A 27,113-nucleotide genomic window follows, 5' to 3' on the forward strand; every position below is an offset into this window, starting at 1 on the left:
CAAATGTATGCTAATGTTACTCTGTGTCTGCATCATGTGTAAATAGGCAACTGTACGCTTACAAGTTATAAATATCAGCTTTATAATGTTATAATAAGCTACCCTAGTTAGAATCAGTAAAAATATAGCTATACCTTAACTGCAGAGGTGGCATGTCAGAAAACAGTCCTCCGAGTTGTGCAGTCATAGTACGGTTTGAGAGGTTTTGGTTGAGTAATAATTTGTGATGCAAATAACTGTTTCAGGGGAAGGAAAATAGTTGTGGAGAGGGATATAATCATTGCTGAAAATATGTCGAAGTGTAATAGATATAAATCCTTTTCTGTAGTTCGTAAAATGTGTTTAAAGCATTGGGCAAATAATTGTTAAGCCTGGAGGGGCTGTTGACTTTAAAAGTGGCAGCTTTGGGCCTGTGAAGGCAGTCTTGGCCTGGAGGTAACTAGTGAGCTGTATTTTTGTAGGGAGAGAGAGAAGTGAGTTATTGAATACCTCTTTTTGTACCTTTATCATTGAGTAAGTTATTTTTTTCAAGTTGTTTTTAGTTTTGTTTTGTTTATCCAAGTTTTTTTTCACTGTTTGCACTTTGGAGGCTGGCATAATAAAAAATCACATCACTATTTTTCGACTATGCCTGTGTTTTCCTAATTTTTGAGGAGTTTGGAAGAGAGCCCCGCTACATCCAAGTTAGCAAATTTGCACGTCAATTTATTTGTGTTTTTGGTCAGAGTTGAGTGCAGGTTGACACATGTGATTGATAACAGCCCATGCCACAGAATTCATACGACCTAGCAGTCAACTCTGAGCCAAAACATTTGTTTCTTTTCAGTCACTTTCCAACACTGCTGATGTTGTGGGAGTTGGAAAACCCCAGAGTCCCACAGAGGACGACCAAATCTTCCACTAAAGACGAATACTGACTCACTTTGCTGTAAACAGTGTCTGTGTGTTTGAATGCAAGGGTTATTATGATTTTACAGTTCCTGTCAGTTTTCAGTTTGTTTCATTTTGAGAATTAATTTCGGTTTTGGTTTTGTTTCAGTTTTAATTTTCATAAATGCTCAGTTTGGTTACAATTTATCAATGAATCTCTCTGAAGAGTCCGGCTGTTTTATGTGTGTAGTGACAAACTTTTTTGAACAGTTACACTGGACCATTCCTTACAAAAGAAATGGAGCAAATGAAAATGAGGCACCATTGTAGTTTTACCACGGAAGACTCACTTAAATGGGGACATGGTTCTCATTTTAAAACGAGTCAGATGGAAACGTCAAACAGTCCACCATAGAAAATTTTCTGTCAACACACAGAGTTTGGTAAATTAGCTAGCTACAGCTAAATCTGCTAGAAGTCATCATTTTTCACCAATGGTTGTTGGCTTTTGTTTACTTCTGTGTGAAATCTGGGACCTATTGTTGCAAAACTTACTAAGAATTTTGAGTGATTATCCTCCCATTATTATCATTTCAAACTGCATGTGCTGTGCGAGAACGGAAAGCATGAGGCTTATCAGTCCTAAAAAGATCCAATATGTGACCACAGTAAAAAGGAAAAAAATAAGTAATTAAATAACTACAACCCACACACTGTTGTTATCATGTCTCTCAATGGAGCAGCAACTGGTCAAAAATGGTTAAAGTGAGGCAGCCACAGTGCCAGCTCTGCTTTGCTCAACACTGAAAGGAATTACAGTTCTGTGATGCAAACGTGGCACCAGGAGCAGCCCTCAACAGCCCCCCCTCCACACACACACACACACACATAAATATCCACACACATCCCCCTCCTCTCTGCTTCCTCTTCCTGCCAAAGCCAACACGACCACTCAGGCCCCAGGGGCAACTTGTGTGGCACAGAATCCCCTCCCCACCTCTACTTCTTCTTCTTCTTCTTCTTCTTCTTCTTCTCCTCCCCTCACAACTACTCCGTAAAGTAGAGTATTACATGTTCAGCATTTACCTACTTATCTTACTTATCAGTTAGTGCCAGCTCACGTCATGACCTTTGACATCTTCATAGCACCATAACAATTCTGTGAAGAACTTTTGAATGCTCTAAGTTGGTGCTTACAGCACCAAACTGGGAAAACAACATTGTTTACTTGTACTATCTGTGTTGCCAAATGATGAGTAACTAAACTATTTTGTTTTATTAAGTTTAGTTTGACCAAGACTGTCTGCAGTGAGCATTATTGCACCTTAAAACTTTTTTTTATTATTTTGCAACCCGCCGACCAGGAAGTGGGAAGAAAGATAAACAAAGTTCACAGCTTGTTTCAAAACTCCCACACACACACACACACACACGCACACATATGGAGTTGATTGCCAGGGCTCAAGAGAAATAATGATGCTCTGCTTTAAAGGGATATTTTAGAAAAAGCCAGTGCATGGAGATAAAGCTGAGGTACATTCAAACTAAAAAAAAGAGTGTGTTCTGTCCAAAGTTGTCTCTTCAAGGTGTTTCACTGTGTGTCACTGCTTGATTTTGACTTCAGTTTTTTATTTCACTTGCTCAAACAGGCCTAAACCCCAAACATACAAATGGACAATATATCATATTCAAAGTTGCTTAATAAAATATATTATATGTGATACAACACACCCAACAATCTGATCTGATTGTCGTAACTAAGGGCCTGTATGAAAATTATTGGGGTGGGGAGGGGGGCTTTCTTCTATAAAAAAGCAAAGCCTTCCCCCCAGTTGGTACAGATTGTTTCACTGTTAATAACTAGAAGTACATAAAGAATTTAAGATAGTGTACTCATATTTAAACCATGATATTTAATGTAACAATAATTTTCACCTAAAGGCGTACAACAGAAGAGGAATTAGTGACTGTCAAAGTTATGGCACACGCACCAACATAGATGCGGTTGAAGGGCGTAAAGCTCAGAAATGTTGTCACCCCATCCAGAATTACAACAATAAATAAATCTGTTTTCCTGTTTTGTTTTTTTAGAATAAAAAATAACAATAATAATAAGTGTAAGTTGGTCCCTTTTCTGTTCCTCACTCCAGCCCTCCTAATAACTCTGAAGAGTTTTTAGACTGTACACACACACACCACAAGAGACCAACAGTATCCAGCTTTTTAGGGTCCTGGAAGGAACTGTAGACGCCTCATAGTATAAAGACACAGGAGACATGACCAGAGACAGGGTGGGCACGATCGAAACAAAGTCAAAGACCGGATACAAGTCTCACATTTACATGGTGGGCACATTAGCCAACAGAGCAGCCAGGACACCCACAGTCAGTAGTATTTTCCTTCACTGGGATTGGTTCTCATCCCATAAATGTGCTCATGTGCAACTTTCTTTTCATTATTTTCCAGGTATATAGAAGGCCTGGTGTGCCTTAATCACCATTTCCCATTATCATGCTTATTTATTTCTCATAGAAATTAAATGGAGGAGAACTCTTTGCCTCATGAAATTTCATCTGGCATTTAACTGCTGTAATCCTGCGTGGATGTAATGACGAGTCTAGGGTTTATACAGTTGTTTCAACCATCTTTAAACAACTGTATTTTGGTCACAACCATCTCTTGTGCAGAAGAGAAGAAATGTAATTGTTTAGGTGTGGCTCAAACAAGGATTAGTATCCAGCAAAGTTATATGCTTAAACAGTTTTTTACTGACATGGCCAAAGTGATACTTAGAGGGAAACACACATTGTCTCAACTGGTTTCAATGGTGCCAATTTCAGTCTGGAGTTGTCACCATAAGATGAGAGAAAAACAGAGACTGAGACAGAGATAGACAGAGTGCTGGTTTTGAGTGACACAATTCATATTTATAGTTTGAGAAAAACAACCGCAGAGTGAAAAAGTGTAGGTGTGGGATGACTGCATGGAAAATACACCTATGTATACAGAGGGCATTGTGTAAAATCACACAGAAACCTTAACACACACCAAGCAACATATTATATAAGTAATCTTACAGTGCACTTACAGTGAATACCTGTTCATGGGTGGAGCCACCATAATCTGACAGAGTTAATAAGGCCTACTGTTAGTTAGATGAAATACAATCAGCTAATGTTCAGCAAGGGTTGTGTATAAATCTACTGTTCGGAAGAAATAGATACAGGCTCTGTTGTTCAAACCTGAGGCAGTATGCAGCCAGTTTCTGTCACTGCGATGTACTTTAATCTAATTCTTTATTCACTTTTAACAGCTGAAAAACTGCTGTATCCAATTTGTCCTGTTGCCGCATCATGAAAAGAAAAACTTGACATTTTGGGAAATACTCTTTGATTGATACCACTCTCGTGTTCAAACAATAAATATGAAGCTTTGGGCAGTAGCCTGTTAGCATAGCTTAGGAAACAAAGGGAAACAGCTAGCATGGCTCTGTCTGAAAGTAACATAATCTGCCTACCAGCGCCTCAAGAGTTCACTAATTAACTCATTATCTTGAACATGACACATGGTATTATGGACGGTTAGGTGCAGTGACTTCCTACAGAGCTGTCATTACTGTAAGAGAGACTCGACCATTTAAGCTTAGATAAGCTAACTCGAAAATCAGCTTGCTGTGTGCACTGTGTGCAGAACAGGAACCAGGGATAAGTCTGTGTAAAACAGTCCATAAACTTGCTGTCTCAGGATCCACAGAAAAACCCTGCAATGTTACTATATTCTTACATTTCAAGCAAGAAAGTTACAAGTAACTCAGTTTGTGACCCAAGTCCTTAGTCTCACTTAAAACTCCATTTTACTGATATGACTAAGCCTTCTTGTCCAACTATCACAACACTGCATGACTGAATCAAACTTCATGATTTCTCCCTCAGAGCTGCTGATGGCATCACCAACCACAGAGAGACAACAAACAGCAGTGTAACCTGATAGGACAAAATCTAGACACATAATTGTCATTTTTCCACTATTCTGCCATCTCATGCGGTTTGGATGGAGCATTATGTAGGCCAGCTGTAATTATGCTTTATTGAGACTGTGTGTGTGTGTGTGTGTGTGTGTGTGTGTGTGTGTGACTGCCCCTCTTCTGTCACAACCAACTGCAGTCTGGTTTACAAACAGTGAGGCCAGGATGTCTTGACACACACTGTATCCATGTCATTACCCCACAATAATGAACCTTATTTATATAGCACTTTTATAAAGCAGAATTACAGAGTGCCTCATTGTGATAATAACCGAGCACAGCACAAAACGGATAAATCATAGTTTTTTTGCTGACTTACTGATGGGCTGTTTATGTTCTGACTGGAATTACTTTTTACACAACTCATTGTGATTTTAATGATGTGAACACCTATTTAGATTAGGTTTATGTTCACTTTGTCTGACAAATCACAAAAAGACAGCACAACAGAATGAGATCACTTGGGTACAAATTTGTCAAACTTATTTAATTATTTCATACTAATGAGGCTGAAAGAGATTCTAATTCAAAATAAACACTATGGCACGTTCAAATTCTGGTACAATGCTCGAACATCTACGGCATTGTACCGGTGTATGTATGCACAAGCTAGACTGTCAAGAAATTAAACACAGCAAAAACGAAAGTAATAATTTTGGTTTGGTAAATTCGTACGTTAAAAAAAAAGATTGCTGTTTGGCAGCTGACTCAAGTCTCAGTCTCAATTGCAGCTTCCCCACCAGCACACAAAAGCACCATACTGGAATTCTTTCCACACTTGCATCTGTATTACCATTCAATTATAAGTCAACATTTTCAAAAAGAAAATAAGGCATGATGTTAAATGTGATGAATTGCTTTTCTTGAGCATGTTTCTGTTCTTCATACAGACCACACTGAAATAAGTGGCTTCCTAAAAATTATGAAAAGGTATTTAAATATATAAAAGCTACTGGTAGGCTGTAGAAAATGCTAGGTAGCAATGTTCAGGTCAATACACTGAGGGTTTTTTCTGCTACAGTCTAAAGCCCTTGTTACACTGGACAAAAAACCCCACTAACACCCACTTACATCTGGCTTTTGTCTTTGGTGCGAAAGGGTACAATTACTCTGCAGTAGTCACAGGTATTTATCGGCTCCATCTTCGATCGCCACCACTCTTTCATCTATTTCTATCTGAAGATGTCTATAAACGTCCAATCCACATGTTTGCGTAATGTTAGCAGGCTAGGCTAACAGTCCGTCAGCCCAGCAATGTTACCAGAAATACACACAGTCTATGGGCTACACACAGCAACCACCGACATTTTCAAATTTAAAAGTCCCGCAGGCTATACTAATGACACTACTGACAATAATTTAATAATAATAATAGAAATATTTTGAATCCATGATTAGATAAAAAGCTAATAATTTAGATTTACATTTAGGGCATTTAATTAATTTAGGAGGGAGGCTATGCAGAGTCCAGGTGAACTCTGAACTCATTATCTTTACATATGCCACTCAGAAGTATTAGTGGTAAATTGATACATCTTTTCTATTTCATAATAAAGAATAACTACAAATAAATGCAATAAGTCAGGCAAGGGAGCACCTAGCATCTCTATGAGGGGAACTGCTGCGCTTACAGAGCCCGTTCTTCTCAGGGCGTCATATACTGACGATTTGAGAAAGAGTGACAAAGCGTAGGTATTTGACGCTAAAGGTACCCTTTAGCGTCTATGAGACGCTCTGTGGCGTCCCGTACAGACCGGAAGTGCTAGATAGCTAGTGGTAGCGCTAGCTAGCTAGCTAACAACGTTCGCGATAAAGGTGTTGACAGCCCCCCGAAGCCCCTACCCTTACCACAACCATCAGAAATGTTAGTACCTAAACCTAAGTCACTGAATGTATGCATGTCGACCGGCTAACCCTACCTGTGGTAGGCCGTGAGGCCGATGTACGCATCCCTTGTGTTGGTACCTTTAGCGTAACACGTACTAGCCAATCACAGGACTAACCACAAGATAAGTAAGGAAAAAAATAAGGTGGTCATATCAGAACAAATAAAGCAGCAGCAGCAAAGCACCTGGGTGTATCAAATTTAGAGTATTTTAATTTTAGTATTTTATTATTATTATTATTATTTCTTCTCTTATCATTTTTGTCACTTTAAGTTCCTAAATTAATACACCATGTCATTTGCAGCGTATCAGGGAAGAGCATTTCTGTTTCCAAATGGTCTTGTCCAAAACCTGCACCCTTCCAATCAGAGGTCTCTTTCTCTGACCTCCAGGTGACTGCTGACTCAATTTTCCCCCTGTTGTGGGAAAATCTGCTTTTGATAGAGCTCATATCAGCGTCTAATACTCTGTAGAACATCAGGAGATTCTCCTAAGCTACAGTGTGGTACAGTAAAAGCCCAGAGACCGTCTGCTGATTAGAAAGGAGCTGCATAGGAGCCTCCTGATTGGCCACAGGGCAGGGATTGGAAATGAGGAGATGGCTCTGGGAGATTTAATCACTGTGTCGTGTGTGTGTGTGTGTGTGTGTGTGTGTGTTTGGCTGACACACTTGGCAAGCTTTGCGGAGGGTTCATGGCCAACGTAGGTCTCAGACGTGTAGCCTGGTGTCTTGGCTTTGGTCAGTGTGTTGATCCTGGACACAGAGTGCAGGTAATTGGGTGTCTGGCCCAGTGTTATTCAACAAGCCTATCCATGTGCAGCTGTCCATGCATGTCTCTCTGCGCTTATGTGTTTGCATGCTGAAAGGTGTCCCAACTTCAGCCACTTGATGTGCGTCACTGCAGAATTTTCTTCATGTCTCTCCTGTCACAGCTCACGCCACTCTTTAAAATAAAGTCTGAACAGTTAAAGGTGAAGCAAGCAAAATGTGTTCCATTTCAGAGACCAGCATGTTTGTTCTTTGGAGAACTGGACTGGGTTGCACCAACTATACATATTTTGTATAATAAGTATAATAAGTTTCAGTTGAAGGTATTTTGTAATTTCTAAGTAAAATTTAACTAGTGATTTACTTAATGGGCTGCACCATCAACACAGGAAACTATAAGTCACTGTAGCGTCTCACAAAATGGAGGCCAACCGATATCTTAAGATTAAATGTCAAGCCTTTCTAAATGTAGACAAGACTTTGATTTATTTATGTATGTATCCATGGAGAAATGTGTGTTACAAAATGAAATTTCAACCTTATTTGGTGATTTAGTCTAACATTATGAGCATAATGTTAGACTAAATGTAATTTGAAGTATACTTTGTTATTTTGTAATCTTCCTGGGTTATTTCTTTATCAAACAGCATTTCCATCAAGTATCAGGTCAGATATGTCGACCATATCCATATCCCTTTCATTACTTTACTTTCACCTAAAGTGTCTCATAGTAACCCTGAGACCTTTACGCCTGCCAAACAAGACCTTTCATACACACCTTCCTGCATTAACTGCAATGCTAAACCTTGGAGATCGTCCCATGGCGCTGCTCCCAATGGGCGCCGTGACGTGGTTTGTCAGGCCATGGGGTGACCAGGTACACGGTCGTAGTTTACAGTAGAAAGTATTAGATGACTCACACACACACACATTAGAGTATTAGGTGAGCGTTAGGTAAGTGGATGAGAGTCCAGAGAGAGCAGGAGTCCAGGGATAAGCTTTAAAGCCTTCATAACTAGCCCCATGAGCACACATATGCATACACACACACACACACACTAGACTAGCCACCCATCCCTGTGCAGAGAGGATTTTTTCTTCTTTATCTAGTTTGGTTAGAGTCCTCTGTTGCAAGACAAAAGTGCTTTGCATAACATTGCCCTGTATTTAACAGCCAGCACACGCTCTCCTCCCATCAACATCCTGATGACTCACGATTGGCCTCCAGTTCCTGTAAATCAGCATAGGAGTTTACTGTAGGTTCACTAACATGAAGTACACATCACACCGAAAGAGATGAGCAGGGATAATGGGGTGTTTTTGTTAAAAAGCAAGCCAGCATGACACTGTTCCAAGAGCTGCAGAGGAGAAGGGAAACAAATGTGTGTTCCCTGTAAAAAAAAAACAAAAAAAACATGATCATGAAGAAATATTGGAACATTTTCCAATGTTGAACTGTTTACTGCTGCTATGACACAAAGCATATTTGGAAATGGGAGTTCCACCAAACACAGTCATCCACAGCTAATTTATTCTTCTTCTGTCGGTCACAATGTAATCAAGCCATCAGATAAAAGAAAACAACAATGAAGTCTAGATTTTAACCAATTTACAGTGTCAAAATGTTTACTTTCAAATAAAAATGTGTTGAGGGAAAACTAGCAAATATCTCCTATAGTGGTAAAAGCTGGAAAATCACTGGTGATGGAAAAGAGCGAGGAGAGGCAAGAAATGAATAAGTAGAGCTGTGCCTTTGAACTCAACGGTCCTGGTTGCACAAATAGCAGCAAGAGTGTTTCATCACTCAGAAATCATACAGTACCTTTAGTAAACTACATTTATTGTTCTTTTTCTGTCAAGATCTCTCAGGACTTAAATTTTTTTAATGAGCAGTAGATATCTGTTGCTATAAATATTACATAGCACTACCCCCTTTTTAAAGTCTATAAAAACGCATTTGTGTGGCACTGTCCAAGAGGGTCCAGCTGCACGTTTGACATCTGGGCTCCTAGATTTGCCAGAGTAGGGTCCCTGAATTGAGATCCCAAACTTCCATTAGCAGACGATTGTTCCTGAAAAAGTTGAGTCTTTCTCCACTCAGGAGTGTTAACTGAACATTATTTGTCAACTAACAAACATTAACTAAATAATATATCAATCCGTGCATCACAGATTCTCAAATAATACATCCTCTGGAATGGAAAATAAAAACATAAAGCTTTCTGGTGTTTTAATTTTCAGTGTGATTTGACTGAATTGCATTACGTGTGCCTGTGTACTGCCTTCAATCTTCAAAATTACTTCCCAGCAATTTGTCCTTTCTCGCTTAGGATAAAAAGGTAACCACCGTAACTTCAGTTCACAATATCGCTAATATATTTAATGACACATTAGCTGACTAACGTTAAATGTAAGCATTATCTTTTTCCACACCTTGCTAATATTAAAATGCAAATGTTAGTTACAAACTTCTTCATAAACGACTTGCTCGATAGGTTTCAACCAAGCTCACTTTCTGTGTGGCTGTCTTGCAGATTTTTTACACATAGGTTATATAGGTAATTTTACCTTCTCATCCTGACCACAAAGGAGTTTTATACACTGTTAAAATAAACCCATTTGCTATGAACATGGTCAAAACTGTCTGTGCTAAATTAGCAAATGCTCCTGCTAATGCTAAGCTTTAGCTTTAGTGCAGCAAGCCAACAGTCAGTCAAAATGAAACCTACAAAAGTTGTAATAACATCCTATAAATTGGGAATTTACAACTTTTAAGGGAACATAGTCCTTATGTCCAGTAGGGGTGGGCATGCAGGAGACTTGCTGGTAAATCCAGCTTTTTCTTGATGTTTTTTTATGTTACTCTTATTTTTGATTCACCACTTCCTGTGGGTCAGACTTGCCACCATACCTTTTTTTACACAGTCCATACCATACTGACGGTCATAGCTACAGTCATAGCTGTACTTTTTGACAAGCTAGGTTTGTCTTTTGGGGGAGATTTTTGTACAAAATTAGTAAGTACTTATTTTATAGCTCTTTGTGAGCCTGTAACAGAGGAGTTCATCACAGTTGGTGCATTTGAGCACTGTATTTTAAAGTAATCTCCTAAAATGCCATGTCTTTGCATTTCATTGTGGAGGATTAGTGTAAAAGTTTATGGTGTCCACTCTTGTGTGTCCACTTTTATGGTGTTTTGCACCACACACCAAAAAAAAAGGCAGAGAGGAAAGAAAATTAGACACACAGTTTCATAAAACAAATCCAATCAGGCATGGGACAATTTTGTGTCCAAACCCTTCAAGCTCTCTGCTTTGGCGTCAGGGTCATCCTGGGTCTGTCAGTGGGGGGAACAGAGTTTAGAAGAAGGCTGGAAGGCTGACTGGGCGAGTGACCACAAACACAGCTCTCCCTGTGAAATTCCACTGTCAATAGGGGCTTTTTCCAGGCCCGGTGCACCACAACCCTCTGGAGACCCTGTGTTGACCGTATTTGCAGAGACTGCGAGTGAGACAGAGATGTAGTGCTTGAAAAGTTCCCTCTTCATGTGCTGAGAAGATGTCAGCTACTGCAAAATATGCAACATGACAGAAATAATGAGCAGTATTTTCAAGGAAATGCCTCAACTTGCTATTTACTATAACAAAATACTGACTAAACCTGAGCACAGTTGATACATTACACTTAACTGAAGTCTGGTGGCCTTTTCCTGAAGTTCAGGCACGAAATGATGGATTTCACAGCTGTGGTGTGTTTGTTATAAACAAAAGGAAAATTTGGTAATCATCACAACCACTGATTTTCACCAGAAGTTGTAATTCTTGAGGTGGAAAGAGCGCCACCTGCAGAAACCTCATCAAGAGAAAATTCTAGAAAGACCATTACCTTCCCACCCACACTGTGTGATTGACAGATGGCGAATGGTTGATTTGATTGATGGTGGCAAAATGCAATCTTGAAACATTAGTGATGTGAGCCTCAAGCAACTGAGATGGCAACATAATAACATTAATGTGAATGTGGTGGGTTGTTGAATTATGTGTATAAGTAACTTGTATACACATGCAGCCCACAGCTGAACACTTTATATGCCCATAAAGCTACCTTTGATTGCAGGCATTTTGGGAGCAATTTTCTGAGCTCAAGTTTGTCTTTGTGAAAAACAACTTTTCCTTGCTCCATGTTTTCACCTTCTCAAGTTGTGCAACGCTGCTTTCCAGGAACACACAGAATGTAAATCATCTGATTGATGCCTGGATATGTTCGAGGCTGAGACAAACAAAGCTGTGTGTGTTCCATCTTCCTGCCTTCATTCCTACCACTGCCCAGGAAGCCTCAGCACACTCAAGCATTTGTATAAGAGCAGAGCACCATCTTGTGGTAAAGCCAAATATCTTTCTTTTACTGTAGAACAAAGTCAACCAATTGAACGCTTTAAGGCTCATTTTAAGAATTATCACAAGATAATCTTTCTCTTCACACTAAAATTTATTCAACTGTTTAAAAACATGATTGAAAATGAAATCAGCATATAAATTGAACAAACCAAAGTGTCATTTATCATTCCTTTTTTTATGTGTGACTAAAAACACAGACACATTCTCAAGGGACAATCTGAAAAGTGCACTGGCATATTGTTTTTGTGTGAAAACTATGTAACTGCAATACCTTCTGGGAATTTGAGTTCTTAAAGGGAAGGGATGCAAGGAGTGGCACTGGCTGTCAGTTAATGTGGAATAAATATTCCCATTATGGCTTTTAATACCAACTTTAAATACATTTCAATTCCAGCTATGCACGACCACATACAGGCAACCTGTTCTAAGTCGAGTCTCGAATGTGTTAAAAAATGAGGAAGATGTAGTGGAAAGCTCTTTGTTGTTGTTGTTGAATAAAGTCAACTTGACTACTTAGCACATCTCTTTGCCAATACTCCCTAAAAATGTATGCCCTTTATTAAATGTTTTCAAACTATTTTCCCTTTTGTCTTTACTAAAATGAGAGGATTCACTTGGTGAACTTCAACTTCAAAAATTCATAACCGAGGTGAAGTAAAGTAAGATAAGGAAAGAGATGAAGGAACAGATCTTTCTAAAACCCTCTACTGTGTTACAGTAGAGGAGGTTGAAAAGGCAGGAGGGGACCTGTCCGACCTCTGTGTCTGCCGAGTCTGATTTTACATGAGACGCTAAAGTGGAAACTGACAAGCACTGTAACCTTCAGGCCCTTTTCTTAAGTCAAGGACATCATACTCCACTACATCTAAACAGAAATAAAGGAAACATTTATTTTAAAGTTCTATCTGGGTACTTTGAGATAAACGGTTGCTACAACTATGACGGGGTCATGGTGGGTTTTGACAACAAAAAAGAATTATCTTCCAAATATGCATGCACCAATTAGAAAACAGAACATCTCGTGTATTTCACAGCACATTAAAGAGGAGCAGCACATTATTTTGCATTTCTATGACCTTCCCTTAAAACAGAGAACTCATCTTCGATATGAGTGTGACTTCATATAAGGTCTGAAGGTTGCAAACTAAGGGACAGCCTAAAGTTCCTTCAGCCCTTTTACATTGTAGTAATACGTTGTACCCTATAGTTCGACATAAAACCATGTTCAGTGCTTGTTCCTAATAGGAGTTAAAACACAGGCACATGAGGACTAACACCCACCAATGGCTCATTTCAGCAAAGACACTGTAACAGGAGACGCTATCTGTAAAGTTGTCAACAGGGCTTCTCCCCAACCTGAGGCTTGAGAACACCGTGACCTTCATCGCTGAGACGTGCAGGGCAGAGTGCTAAAGGGACACCGGGAGAGAAAAGTTTTGTAGTCATTTTTAATGTTTAGATATTTACTCTGTGAAAGGTGAGAGTGCGTCTCAACAGTCAAGACAACAGCTTGGAATACATTTCTAAGTGACAAACATTTGTAACAGTTTACAGAGGCAGCTGATTATCTGACACAGGCATCAGATTATAGCAGCCTTGTACCTTTACTTTGACATTTCTTTAAAAATATTCATAGCTGGTGCTGTATGAAATCTGTGTCTGAGTCAGAAGAACAAAACAAAAAATGATATGAGGTCTATGTCTATTGTATTGCACATACAGAATGCTTATTCAAGTTTGCATACAACGATTAAGAAATAGAAGAACAATTGGTAAACGGAAAGCAAGAATGGCTTCAAAATAACAAAAAGGGTGATTGTGATGAGCAGAAACTGGATAGAAGAGACAAAAGAATACAATTCTTTTTTAAAATTAAACATTTCCTTGATGTGGTGAGCTGTGGCTCAGTTAGGTTTCACACGGGTCACTTTTATTCCCTTCATCATCATACTGCTTGTGAAATGTGTGACAGGAGCAGTGAATGAAGACAATGAACATAGAGCTATAGACTAGCGTGTCGGTGAAAACGGAAAATACTAAACTCCGAGAAGTCTACCATGACTAGCACAATACAGGCTACATTCACAAAGCAGGTCTTGATTCTCAACCGGGAATAGACTAAATATCTATTTTGGGATGTAACCCAAATCTGATAGAATAAGTATTGTTTGAATCCCTGTCTGTTTTTAAAGGGTTCAAGTGTCCAATCTCTAAAAAAAATAAATAAAAAAAAACAAGTTGCTCAAATTCTATTCCTCATTTTGTAGTTCTAACAAGAATAAGTCTCAAGCCATGCCAACAGGTCTGTGAAGCTGTACTTAGGCACAGCAGATTTAAGCCAATGCTAACATAATGATGTGTTACAGGTATAATGTTACCATGTTCAAGTAAAAAAGCAAAGCTGCCCAGGTTGGATTGGTGAAATTCAGGCTAACTGAAACATTCAGGCTACCAAAGACGAGCAATCGAGCCTAAATGGAATCGACCGACCCTCTATCCTGTCAGGTTACATGAGTCATGCTATCCAAGAAGGAAAAGTTCAGATGAGCAAATGGAAAACCTGGCCACTTGAATTTTCCTTCTAGATGTGTCAATTTTGTCATCTTTGAAATTTCACAACTTAAAAATGACTTGCTAGAAATCTGAAACGGGAATTCAAACCAGAGCAAAATATTCCAGTGCTATAAATTCAGTGGTATTTAACAAAAGCATCAAGCAGTGGTTACATTTCACAACAAAAGGTATTCAATTACTAAATGAAAAAACAAATCATCATGGCCTTTCTTTGCTTCCATACACATGGATTAAACTGAGATCTCCAATTATGTCCGCAATCTGTTTCCTTAGTTGTGTGGTGTTGCCTTACATGTTAACACACAGCTCAGAAAAGCTGTTAATCTTTATCTTACATTTTTATTTTATTTAGGAAATGCCATATGTCCCGCTGAGCCACTTTCCTACCTGGATAATTCACATGACAGCCATTTAAAAATAAAAAAAATGGTTGTTCATTTTAACATTTCTGCACGAGCAAGCAAACGGTGGACAACATGCTCTGAGAGTGGTTAGAAACTGCGCCACTCTGTTTGCCCTCCAGACAAAACAAAAGTAAATTCTAATGTTAATGCAGTGGGAGAGTGCTCACAGCATGCTGTCAACTCAAAAATAACATAAATAAAATCATTTATTTGCTTTGTTTTGTCAGGAAGTAAAAACATGAGGACTATGCTATAGATAATGGTGAAAATAGAAGCAACAGAGGCCAAGATATCCTGACTTTTAGTCTGTTGTGTGAAGTCAGATAAACAAGAAACTGGGTCCTACATTACCCATAATGTAGCTGGATCGCGTCTTAGGTTGGCGCCTCACGGCCTGCCCACACACACACACACACACACACACACACACACACACCCCTCTTTCAAAATCCACACCTCCAGTTTGTAATCAAGCTTTCTGTTATAAAGTTTTCATCTCCAAGCTCAAGCAGAGATAACCTTGATGACATCAGCATGACATCATAATGGTTTTCACAGGCTCAGTGGGATAACCAAACTGATTTACACATCTAATGCCCCTTAAAGCAATATTAGACATTAACACTAAAACAAATCACTTCCTGTATGAGTCGCTGTGTTGTCTTGCTGGTTCCACTGAGAATCAACACCTGAATCATTGTTTAGGTTCACCGCTCCATTTAAACTCCTAATTGTGCTCACCAATCACACATATAAATCAATGCGTCTGTAGGCAGACGTCTGTATGCTGGTGAGGAAAGTGAAAACTGAGAGAATAAAATGTGACAGATATTTTTCTTTAAAGTTAGTGGACGCCATAAAGAACAAAATGAGAGTGAATACTGGATTTACATTCATCAGATGGCAAGAAAAAGGACAACTAGCCCTAAGCAACTGGACTATCAGGATCAGGGCTGTGTTGCTGCCCCCTAGTGGTCTGGGGGTAATTAAGTGGTCAATAATGAAGCTTTTAAGACCATTCACTTAGCATGGGAATTTAGCTTTCTCTGGACAATATGATATGATTGACTGCAAAGCTATGACTAATAACCAGGGAAACAGCCTTGTCTCTGAAGCCATGTCAAACTAAAATGTATCATACGGGCCAACTACATATTGTTTTTGCCCACACACACACACACATAAACTTTTGTCTGTAAGATTCATGAAATAATTTTTTTAAAAAGGCAGCAGTTATAGCTTGGATTGATCTAAGAGTTCTTGAATCTAAAAAAATACATAAGTCTTAGTCTAGCGGTAAAACTAGTGTTTTTCCCGGACATTAACCCTTTTTTGTTTCGTCTTGTAGAAGGCACACAAACTACCACAAAAGTATAGTAATAATCTTCAAATGTGCAAAAAAAGCTCAGTTTACATTATTTCCTCAAAAAGAAAGAATAAAGAAAATATAGTTCTGTATCTCATTCTCTGTCCTCCACTCCTGTTTCGGTGGAGGACAAAAGGAAAAGAGTCCATGGGCGTCATAGTAGAAATGTGCTTTAGAACCAACACAAACACCTCTGCATTTCTTCCATTGGCACTTTGTTAGCATTAGTGCAGTTACAGAGTCTCCATGTGCAGCTTGATGTGCACATTTTGTATGTGGTTTAAAGGCTGCACAACAGCAGGATGAGTTTTGTTTTTATTCAAGAAGAGAGACCAGACAAGGATCTCCAGAGTTTGTGTGGAGGCTGGATTTACTTGAACAACCCAGCAGACCAAAAACTTATGACACATGTAGACGAAAGAAAGCAGCACTTTTTAGTTTCTCCCTCATGTTTTTTTTCCTCCAAAATAGTTTTGTAACTCCCCTTTCTTATTTTATTTCAACAAAAGTAGCTGTTCTCAAAAAGCTAACCAGTCATCCAGCAATAGGAGACACCTCTGGTCCTTTAGTGTCCACCACCAAGCTCACTAGCCAGCGCACCATCCCTCCATCTATCCTCTGTGTCCTCAGTTATTCAGATGCAGGCAAAGAGGCAATGGTGGTGGGTGACAGCTTGGGGGCTTGGAGGGCCTGCGGGTTAACGATGACCTGAATGACAAAGTCCTTCTGGATCTTAGTGTCTTGCAGCCGCGTCTTGTCCGTGAGCAGCTTCCCAGAGAAGAACCAGCGCTGGTGGGCGGCGTCAATGTCATCCTGGGCCTGCAGCTGCTTCTTCAGTTGCCCGATGGTGTCGGCCATGCTGGCACTGAGGCGCAGGTCCTTGCCTGTGGAGAGCCGGACCTACAGGGAGTGAAGAGGGTAACTTGTGATAGTGGCTAGTTGCGTTCTGAGAGGATGAGACTGACTGATAATGACACTTTACACAACATATAACTATGCAATCTGCTATTTCTATTTTAGGCTGCACATCTGTGCTTTGAGCTAAATGCTAACATCAGCATGTTCAGCAGGTATATTTATCACATTCACCATCTTGGTTTAGTATGTGAGCATGCTAACATTTGCTAATTAGTAGGGGTGTGACGAGACACTTAACCCACGAGACGAGATTAGGTTCACAAGATCGAGACGAGAAGACATTTTAACACTATTTTTAAGAAATCTTTAATGCTGAATTATATGAAAATTTTGAGCATTAAACACTTTGTTTCCTGCATTCTGATGAAACTTTCTGCACCAGTTTATGGTGATTTTTTTTTTTAAATGTATGTAAAGAGAAACACATAATTCAGGTGGCAGGAGACAATTCAAAATCTATAGCCTAACAGAATCTAAGTCAGTGCAGCTCTCAGTCATTCTGTGCTGCTTTCAGATCAGATCAGCTTTTCTTCTGTAATATCATCCCTGCTGATTCATGATTTAGTCTTCCCTCCTCTTCTGTGTCTTTGCTTTTTAACCGACGAGATATCTCGTCACACTTTAATCTTGCGAGATCGTGTGACAAGAAGCACTTAACACAAATACCATACCTGATGTCATTAGTTTAGAAAAAGTTAGGGAATCACAAACGTTTTTGCAATTCATCTCAACAGGGACAATCAATCAAGACATTTCCCTCGAAACGTCAAATGTCAACCTCTTAGTAACGCAAGAGGAAAAGTCATGGGTTCATCAAAGTAATTAGGATTAATCTCCTGGTAACCAGGAATGCCATGGCAATGCCATGGCAACAGTTGTTGAGATGTTTCAAGTGGTGGACCGATCCACAGACATGGCCATCTCTAGGGCCACGCTGCAAGCATGGCTGAAAACCAGCAAGGGAAAACAAATTAAAGTATAATTGGTAAATTACCTTTAATAAACATGTTAATGACCATTTCAACAAATGGATTGCATTTGTTGGATATGTGGGCAGTGCTTATGCATTGACTTACTACAGTCACTTACCATTGTTACGCTCAACTCCCCAAAAAATGAGAAATGCTTGTCACAGTACCTTGAGCTGGAATTCCTTCTTAGGTGCTACAGTGGGCTCAGGGCTGTCGCTGGGGTCCTCGTCACTGCGCTCTGAGATGAGGTTGACTGGTGGAGCCAGGCAGTAGACGGGCAGCTGGTAGCGGTTCCCGAGTTCGTCGTAACACTCTGCGAGAGTACCTGGAGAGGGGTGTTGAAGGAAATAGAGGAGGCTGCCATTTAAATCTACTAATATAAAAACTGATGTTACGCTGGGTTATTCTGAGCACGTTTATCTAGATGTATGTTATTTCATGATCTATCCTATGTGTATCTGTCTTCACCATGTGGCAGTGTGATACTGGCTCCATCCACTATAGCTTGGGCCAGCTCGTGGTCATTGCACTCCAGGGCCACAGCCGCGGCTTTCAGGGCGTCCCAGATCTCCTTACGGCCCTCGAAGGCCGGCGCCGTGTCCCAGAACTCATCCCGCTTGCTCCGCAGCTGGCCCTCTGTCATCGGATAGTCGCTCTTCCACTTGGGCCGATCTTTCTTCAGGGGCTCATTACGCCCTGTGATGGGAAGGAGAAGCAAGAGAAGATTGGTGCATGTAGTGAAAATCTGCTGTTTGTACTAAACTTAAAGACAGACGTTTCACACTCATAACACAGAAGTTATCGGGAAAGGAGGGAGTGGATTCTATGGATGAATGTTTTGAATGCATTTTTCAGTCCCACCAATGATTTAAACAAATCTGTAGTGTAATGTGCACCACTGAATGCAAAGAATAGGCAGACTGATTAATGAATAACACTCATAAAAAGGGAGCTGGCAGCAGAGAGAAACGCTAGCCGTCACCTGAGACAGAACATCCCACCCCCACTCACTGTGTCATCTGAATCTAAAATTAGGAGGTCATTCAGAGTTTGCAATATGCATGAAGCATGCGTAGCTTATATCTATCTGTCTTGTAACCTTACCCGTGTTTCCCACCATTCAATATTAACACACAGCACACCTAGGCCAGGAGAGCACTTATATTAGTGGACTACGGGTCACACACACAAAGACAATGAGCTAGCCTCGGGACAGGGAACTAACATTTCTGACCACCATTCACAGCAGTTAAACATCTTAACATTCACTAGAACATCTGTAAGCTATTGTTACTTGCCAAAAACACCGCAATGTACCAGTAATTGTCTGGTGACCATTGTAATGTTTCCCTCCATGGGTGGTACTTTAACAGAAAGGGCTGTGATGAAGTCCTGTGCGACAACAATGGATTGTTTGTAGTTTTTTATTTCTATTTATTTTTTTAAATGGCTGCCAATTGCCAGCCACTTCACTTTATGCTGTCAAAAAGCACCTTTGGACAAAAAAAAAAAAAACAGGCAAAAGCCAGCTAAACTTATGTTTCCTGAGAGGCAGAGATGCCAGTCGCTGAGGAGTGGAGGGGTAGAAAATGAAGGCGTATTAAAAGGAGACTGCACACATCCAAGAGGTTGCATTTCTTTCAAACAAATTATTTATAGTGCAGACGTCTTAGGAGGAGTAATTTGGAGGACATGGGGTGGTGTAGGATTAGCACTTGGAGCGGAGTGAATTCCAAAGTGAGTCAAAGGGGCTTCCTCACAACCACTCAGCCAAAGTAGTAGTGGACATGGAGACAGATGGGGCTTAAAGCGTCCTAATGTGGTTCATAAATTGCAACATTAGACACCCATTCAAATGTAGTTACACATACTATACAGGCGAGGTGGTGATACATACACGCTATTAAAGTTTCCAGGGCCAAAACACACAAACTATATCAGAGGTTTTCAAATTGTGTGGCGCACCTCCCCAGGGGATTCAGTGCGACTTTCCTAGGACTTCAAGGTCCATTTATCGATTGGAAATCATAGAGAGAAAAAAAAAAAAAAAACATGCAACCTGTAACTCCAGAACTTAAAAATGTAGACTCTCATCAGGTCTTTGTCAATATCAAGGTAATTAGCGCTACAACTACCAATTATTTTCATTACTGATTCATCTTATTTTCTTGATTAATGGATAAATAGTTTAGACTATAAAACTAAAATAGTGAAAAATGTCCATACAGCATCTGAGGTGACATCAGGAAATCTCTTTTTCCCCCTCCAACCAGTAGTCCAAAATTCAGAGATTCAGAAATTTCAGATTTATTTTAGAAGCTGCAGCCAATTGATGTTGGGCATTTGGGTTGAAAGTTGACTTAAAATAATTTACTGATTTTCAAAATGGTTGCGGGTTCATTTTCTGCTGACCAACTAATAGATTAATTGACTAATCATCATCAGCTCTAAACTTAATCCAGTATTAGTTGTGAGTACACCAGTGGGTACATTGCAAACATGAATTGCTAATAGCTCATGCTGCATACTTTAATTTGCAAATTTGCCAAAATGTAAATACACAAAAAACAAACAAACAGGGCTCAAGATGTAGCACACCGCAAACTCACTGACTCCGTGGCAAAATGATACTTCCTGTTTACTAGGAGGAGGGCAGTGTGTGGGTGGGAGGGGCAAATTACAAGCTATTTGTAGAAATGCTCTTCATTTGTATCTGTGTGTGCAATCTCTTGGAATATACACATCTACAAAGCACTTGTACTGCGACATGTTCTGTTGCAACAGAGGCAGATGGGAGGTCTTTTATTGCAGATGTCTCAACTTTGAACACTTCAGCCTGCTTTCAGTTTATGGCCATTTAAGATTAAGTGACTTCCTGGAGTCCAATCAACAATAACCCCGCACACAATCCCCCCCTGTAAAAACAGGTAGCGATTTATCAGCTGATATTAACTTATTGCAGCTAGATCAGAGGAGAGCAGCTTCCGCCCTGTTCCCTGTCTTCATGCTAAGCTAAGCAAACCGGCTATTGGTTGTAGCTTCACATTTACCCTGCAGACAGGTGGTGTCAATCTTCTAATCCAACCCACAGCAAGAAATGGGAGTAAGAGAAATTCCCAAAGTGTAAAACTATTCCTTTGAATAATGGTGCACTTTGCTGTGTATGTATAAACAAGGTTCAGATTACATGCAGTTTGGTGCACATGGTTTCATCTACACAACATGACGAAGCACATTTTTCTTTCTCTCATTAACTTGCACATACCATTATGTGATGAGAAAAAATGCATGACATTTTAGAATCACTGTATCATTAAAGTTGGTAAAATAACGTCACAGCATTGTACTTGTGAGCTGTCCTGTGATTGCAGCTCAGGCGACTAATAACTCCTTCCTAAGAAGAGGGCTGAGGACTGAGAACTCTGACTGCTCATCTCTTAGTGACACACTGAGTCAATACGACATCTACGGAGAATATTTTCTGAGGAGCTGACACACTCGACAGCTAAAGGATTTTGAAGTCTGACAAAAAAATCATCAGAAGAGGGGGGTGAGCTGAGGAAATGGAGACAAGCAATACAAATAAGAGGGGCTTTCCCTTTTTTCCGTAGGAGGCCTGCGAAGTGGCAGAAATCTAATTTTTAAAAAAAGGTTTTATGGAAATAAGTGTGGTCTGGGGGACTGTGTGCACGAAAAAGCTGGGAGTAACAAATGGAAGTGATTCTAACTGAAGCACACAAAACAAGAGACGTGAAGCAACGCATTGCAGACACATGAAGCAATATCAGGGTGTTTTCCTCCAGCTGGGCTCATAAAATCAGGTGCCACGTGATGATGCTATAGTGAAGCGCGTTGTATTTACGGGTGACACTGAAATGCCTCAATCTGCTACTCCGCACTGTACGTCAGGACACAAACAAAACAACACACCCAGCAGCCATAGGTGGCTGTTAAAGGATTACCTGCTTCTGGGAAAAGCGCGTTCAGCTAAAACACATGCTTCTGCTTTGGCCCTGTAAAGATATTTAACAGCCTCTCACATTCCCCTGACATGAGTCAAATAAGAAACGTGGGGGGAGGGGGGGGTTGTTTTTGGTGTTCCCATCTAAAAGCAGACATCAGTGAACAATGCGCTGGAGCAGAGGAACAGTGGAGGGAAGGGAAGTGCGGTCTTTAACCGGACACTGACTGAGTGCATGTGTGACTGTATTTCCTCATGATACATTTACTCCCAACATGCAGTCACACACACCCCTCGTCCTTATAGCTGGTTATCACCACAGCGGTGCAATCAGCTCTCTGCAGCTACAGATAAAGTCAGCCTTCGTTCTGTGACAAAGTGCAGCATCCATAAATGCTACTTTTGAAAACATTCTCACCACACCTGGAGCAAATAAAATATATCCCGTCGCTGACTGCTGACAAGCCTGCACAAAATATTTCAGCACACACATACCTTTTTAATCACTGACCCTGTGAGGGATTGGTAGATCTCTTATTTCCCTGTGGAGCTGATAGACTCACCTCTACTTCATCTTACTTTAGCTTTAATTACTTCAATGTTCATTTCTACAGAACATCTCAAACTATGCTTTGAGATAAGGCAAATCTATTCCGGGGGTCAACACGACTTAAAATAAATGTTTTGCCTGCTTTTTGCTGAATAATGTTACAATGCAAGCTAGAAAACCTAGCTGTAAAATTTTACTTAATAGAATAAAATTGTACACAGGGCTGCACTTAACAACTCATTTTATTATTGATTAATCTACATCTGTTATTTCGAGCTTCATTGCCAAAACTATGTTCAGTTTGGTCTGGAAAAAACGGGACTCATGTTCCCCAAGCAACAGAAATCAGTGACCTGCGCCATCAACATCCCGGATCAAGTACAAGACCCCGGCAAGGTGAGACGAGGCGGACAGTTTACATTTACCCCAGATGCAAATTCAAAACATACACTGCATAATGTTCTGGTGTACACACATGTACAGTATAGCCTTTGTATAAATAACTGTATATAGCCTATTGTTTAATTTAATTGTTACCATATTTTATGACACATTTAATTTTCTGTTAAGTTCTGTGTGTGTAGCATGAAGGGACTACAAACGTTGGTTTCTTTATACAAGCTTGTGTTGTCTAATGACAACTAAACAACTTTGTACCTGCATTTGGTCTATAAAATGTCAGCAAACATTGAATACCGTCCATCCGAAATGTCTTCAAATGTCTTGTTTTGTCAGACCAAAAATGTAAAGATATTATGTTTACTATCATAGAAGACTAAGAAAAACAGAACATATTCACATTTCAGAAGCTGGAACCAGTGAATTTTTGCCATTTTTCTCAACAACAAAATAAGGTATCCGATTATCAAAATTGTTGCCAATTCGTCCACAGTCAAATGACTAATTGATTAATCGAATAATAGTTGGAGCTCTATAAACGCTTTAAAATGATGTTATGTCTAGCATCTTGGTGGCCCAGCATTTTAAGGTCTCTTCCAGGTCACACCACCGCCCTGTGTTTGGATCCAGCCAACGACCTTTCTGTTTATCTACTGCCACATGTTTCCTGTTGCTCTCCACTGTCAACTGCCAATTAAAAAGGCAAAATTGCTTAAAGATTTAAAGATGCTATCATGTAAAGTTACAAAGCAGCAAAAGAGGAAACCAAAAGAATGCACAGCCATTTATTTTCTCTTCGCAGGTATTTTGCAGCCTCGGGGATGCAGATGTGGCTTTTTATCCTTCAGGGGACGTGATGCAGAAGTTAAAAACCTATAAATTACAACTAAAATCAGTTATCCTATATTGTGAGAAATGGAGAGATAAAATGAGTCTTTTATTGTATTTGACCTCTTCCTCTCACATGGACATCTTTCGGTATGAGGGTGTGTCGAGCAGAGTGGATTCAGTCCCGTTAAAGACGCCAGTCAGTGACGCAGCAGGACATGATGTGACTTGTTCTTTTTGATCGAAGCCTGGTCTAGCAGGGAGTGTCTGTTGAAACTAATCAGGGTGGGAAATTACCATGAGCCACCTCCAAAACCCCGGGGACTCTTGGTCGCTTAAACTTTAAATAGCCTAATCCATTGGCCACTTTGGCAGGTAACAAAGAAAGATAAATTATTCTGAAGGTCATATTCTGCTTTGAAAATGTATATCAGATGTTCATTTTGGAATACAGCCAGGTGGCCAGGGGTCGAGAACTTTAAATTCCCTACGAACGCACAAAGCTGGATCAGTCTTTCTGATGTAAACTGGAGACAGTTCCTGCTGGAAAAAAAAAAAAAAGCCTGAAAAACTTTCCATCAGTAAAGTTGGAAGGAAACGAAAGGGACAGAACCTGCATCCAAATGAATAACAGACACTACCTAAACAGTCACTACAAGGGGAACTTCACTGCTCTGGATATGCTGAATGTGACAGTAACGCAGTGAGCTGAACCGAATTCATTTAACTGCCAGAGTGTTTAGGAAACGTTAAGTTATTGACCTCAGCAGAGACTTTAGCCACATCGCAGAGAGGGCCTAAAGGTTGTTTTCCACCCTAAGTGAGTTTATAACAACATTCAAAAAAGCTGCTCTGTAAAGCCTCTAATCATCCAATAAACGGTAACCACTTTCACATGTCACGCCGTGAATTATAAAAAGGCCACAGTAAATATCATTGACATTGTTGTCTGGGGTCGAAACAATGCAGAAGTACAGAACGTCTGCCAGTTCAGCTGTGCGTCATCCAGTTTGGACTGGTTGTAAATATTACATTTACCCTTGTTGAGTGCTGAAGCAGCGATCCAAATTCTATCCGTCACTATCAAAGACGAGGGTAAAAGAACAAAACGTGGCAGATGGCCGGTGTTTATCTTTAGAAGAATGTTATCTTCCGGGAAGGTAAGTAACTAATGGACATGAACTCAAGTCCCTGATGTGAATACTCTGCATATCAGCAACTTCGGGAATCAATGCAACCTCCGCTTCAGTGTTGCCATTTACAGTAACCACACCCTCCTGCTTGCTCACTGACTCCACATTAAAACTGCAGTATGATACGGCGTCGGTGGGGTTACCATAAAGTCCACTTGTAAAATAGTAGTTCGCCCAACAACCACAACACTGTGGGATTAAGTTTGAGGCCTGAAATTAATGGGTGAGAAAATTGACGCCGTTGTTATAGATGCAGTGTCAGGCAAATGTAGGCGTGGAGTAGGTGAATTTGGCAGTAGATTTGGCGGTGTTGAGAGCGGGTCTGGGATAGCAGAGTTTGCCTAGGTGCTCAACTTTAAACAGTACAGGGGAGTTCCACCACATTCTTAAAGCAGTAATTGGGGGAAAAGTAGCAAGAAAAAGCAGCCTCTGGCTCTGCAATCCACACAGCATTCAGTGACTGCACTGCATTTACACGAACTAAGAATGTGTTCAGCAATCAGACAGAAATCTGACTCCCTGTCCAAAATCCTACAATGCAAACTGGTACCTGTCAAAGTACTTGTTCTTGTTTGCTGTCAGCATTTGTGACTGTATCATATGATCTCTAACCAACTGACCCACATGAGCAAAACCTTTGTATAAACATGGGCCCTGGTGCCCATTTGCAGTTGTATGCATAGAAGACATGTCATGCATTGTGAACGCAAATGAATCCCAGAACATGGGGGAAAAAAATCACGCACTAGTGCTGTACAGAAAAGCCCTTGGATTAGCAGCAGTAGTTTCCCCACGGAAAAACAAACGTGAGCAGGGAGGTGAAACTCAATCACAAGTGGTCACATGAGATGCATTTGACTCTGATGCAGGCGTGAAATAAGCCTGAATACAGTCAATGTCAACCACATTGAGTGTTGATTTGTGCACTTTAATGTGTATACTTAATATACATGCAATTACGCAGAGCTGGATAAGTGTCAGATGCCATCATTTGTCACAGCAGGGGTTAACTGAACCGGCAAAAGATGCCAAAAACCAACATGGGTTTGCAACGCCATCGCTTAGGATAAGAGTACTTCAGCATAAGGTATAAGTGATGGTGTCACAAGAAGTTTTTAAATAGTTATGATTTAGTGAAGCACCTCACACACATACACACACAAACTGTAGTCGTACCTCCTCGTCCACCGTTCCTGGACGAGCCTCGGCTCTGTGTGTCCTCCCAGCCTTCCCAGTATCTCCCCACACATCCTCCCATGGTTAGAGGGCTGCGGATTGTTTCCACGCGTCTCACTAGCTGATCAGGGGGAGCATCACTGACGAAGACAATGAGCTGGGACGCGTCGCAGGTCCAACGTTGCAAGCCTGACAGACCTGATAGGTCATCCGTAGCGGCACACAGGGGGCTGTGGATGTTTGGTAGCGCTGAGCTGATCTAGATCTGTGAGATAGTGGCTGAATGTTCGTTTTCTCTCTAAATATGTAACGTTAACTGCTGTTTGTGTTTGAGACGACCCCACAAGATTCAAAGCTCGTGGCCCGCACTACCGTTACAAGAGTTTGATAGCCAAACCGCAACACTCGCCAAACTCTGTTTTAAACGCTAGATTATAACTAGCAGCGTGTCAGTTAACTAACTCGCCCGTGCAGTTGGACTAGTTGTAAATGTTGATGCCCAGCTGTCCAAACAGAGCGCACCTTCCTCGCTAATAAGCTAACAGGGCCAACCAGCTAAGTTAGCTAACGTTAACTAAACATCAGTAAACTTCCGCGCACTCGTGATCTTTTCCCTGCACGCTAAGTTTCTTCCAAACGTAGTGGATAGTTACAGTTCCCCGCAGCCCTCGGCGTACCACTTCAAGTCCTTGACGTTGTGTCCAGATTTTTTCTTTAAATCCCCCAACGTTACTTCCCTCTGTGCTTGTAGGTGACTAGCGGCGGAGCTAGCGCCACCGAACTTTTTTACGCCTGCGCGTCAGCACGCAGGCAGGTGTTGGGTTCCC

The 27,113-nt window shown here is 40.5% G+C and overlaps 1 protein-coding gene and 1 long non-coding RNA gene across 3 annotated transcripts in view; both read right to left on the reverse strand.

Moving 5' to 3' along the window:
* LOC123983028 overlaps window positions 1-6,865 on the reverse strand; it is a 29,490-nt gene extending 22,625 nt beyond the window's left edge. For both annotated transcript variants that reach the window (XR_006828106.1, XR_006828107.1), the window contains exon 1: window positions 6,814-6,865. This is a non-coding gene — a long non-coding RNA (uncharacterized LOC123983028). The remainder of the gene's footprint in view (window positions 1-6,813) is intronic.
* A 6,514-nt stretch (window positions 6,866-13,379) lies between these two features.
* On the reverse strand, window positions 13,380-27,078 carry ubtd1b (ubiquitin domain containing 1b). Its single transcript, XM_046068590.1, has 4 exons — window positions 26,287-27,078; window positions 18,648-18,875; window positions 18,347-18,504; window positions 13,380-17,190 (listed from the first exon to the last, which is right to left on the reverse strand). The coding sequence occupies exons 1-4, from the start codon at window positions 26,366-26,368 to the stop codon at window positions 16,921-16,923; spliced, it is 738 nt and encodes a 245-aa protein (XP_045924546.1). The 5' UTR covers window positions 26,369-27,078; the 3' UTR covers window positions 13,380-16,920.
* Between the last annotated feature and the right edge of the window lie 35 nt (window positions 27,079-27,113).

The sequence above is a fragment of the Micropterus dolomieu genome, linkage group LG14 (assembly GCF_021292245.1).
Source record: "Micropterus dolomieu isolate WLL.071019.BEF.003 ecotype Adirondacks linkage group LG14, ASM2129224v1, whole genome shotgun sequence".
NCBI classification, from domain to species: domain Eukaryota; kingdom Metazoa; phylum Chordata; class Actinopteri; order Centrarchiformes; family Centrarchidae; genus Micropterus; species Micropterus dolomieu.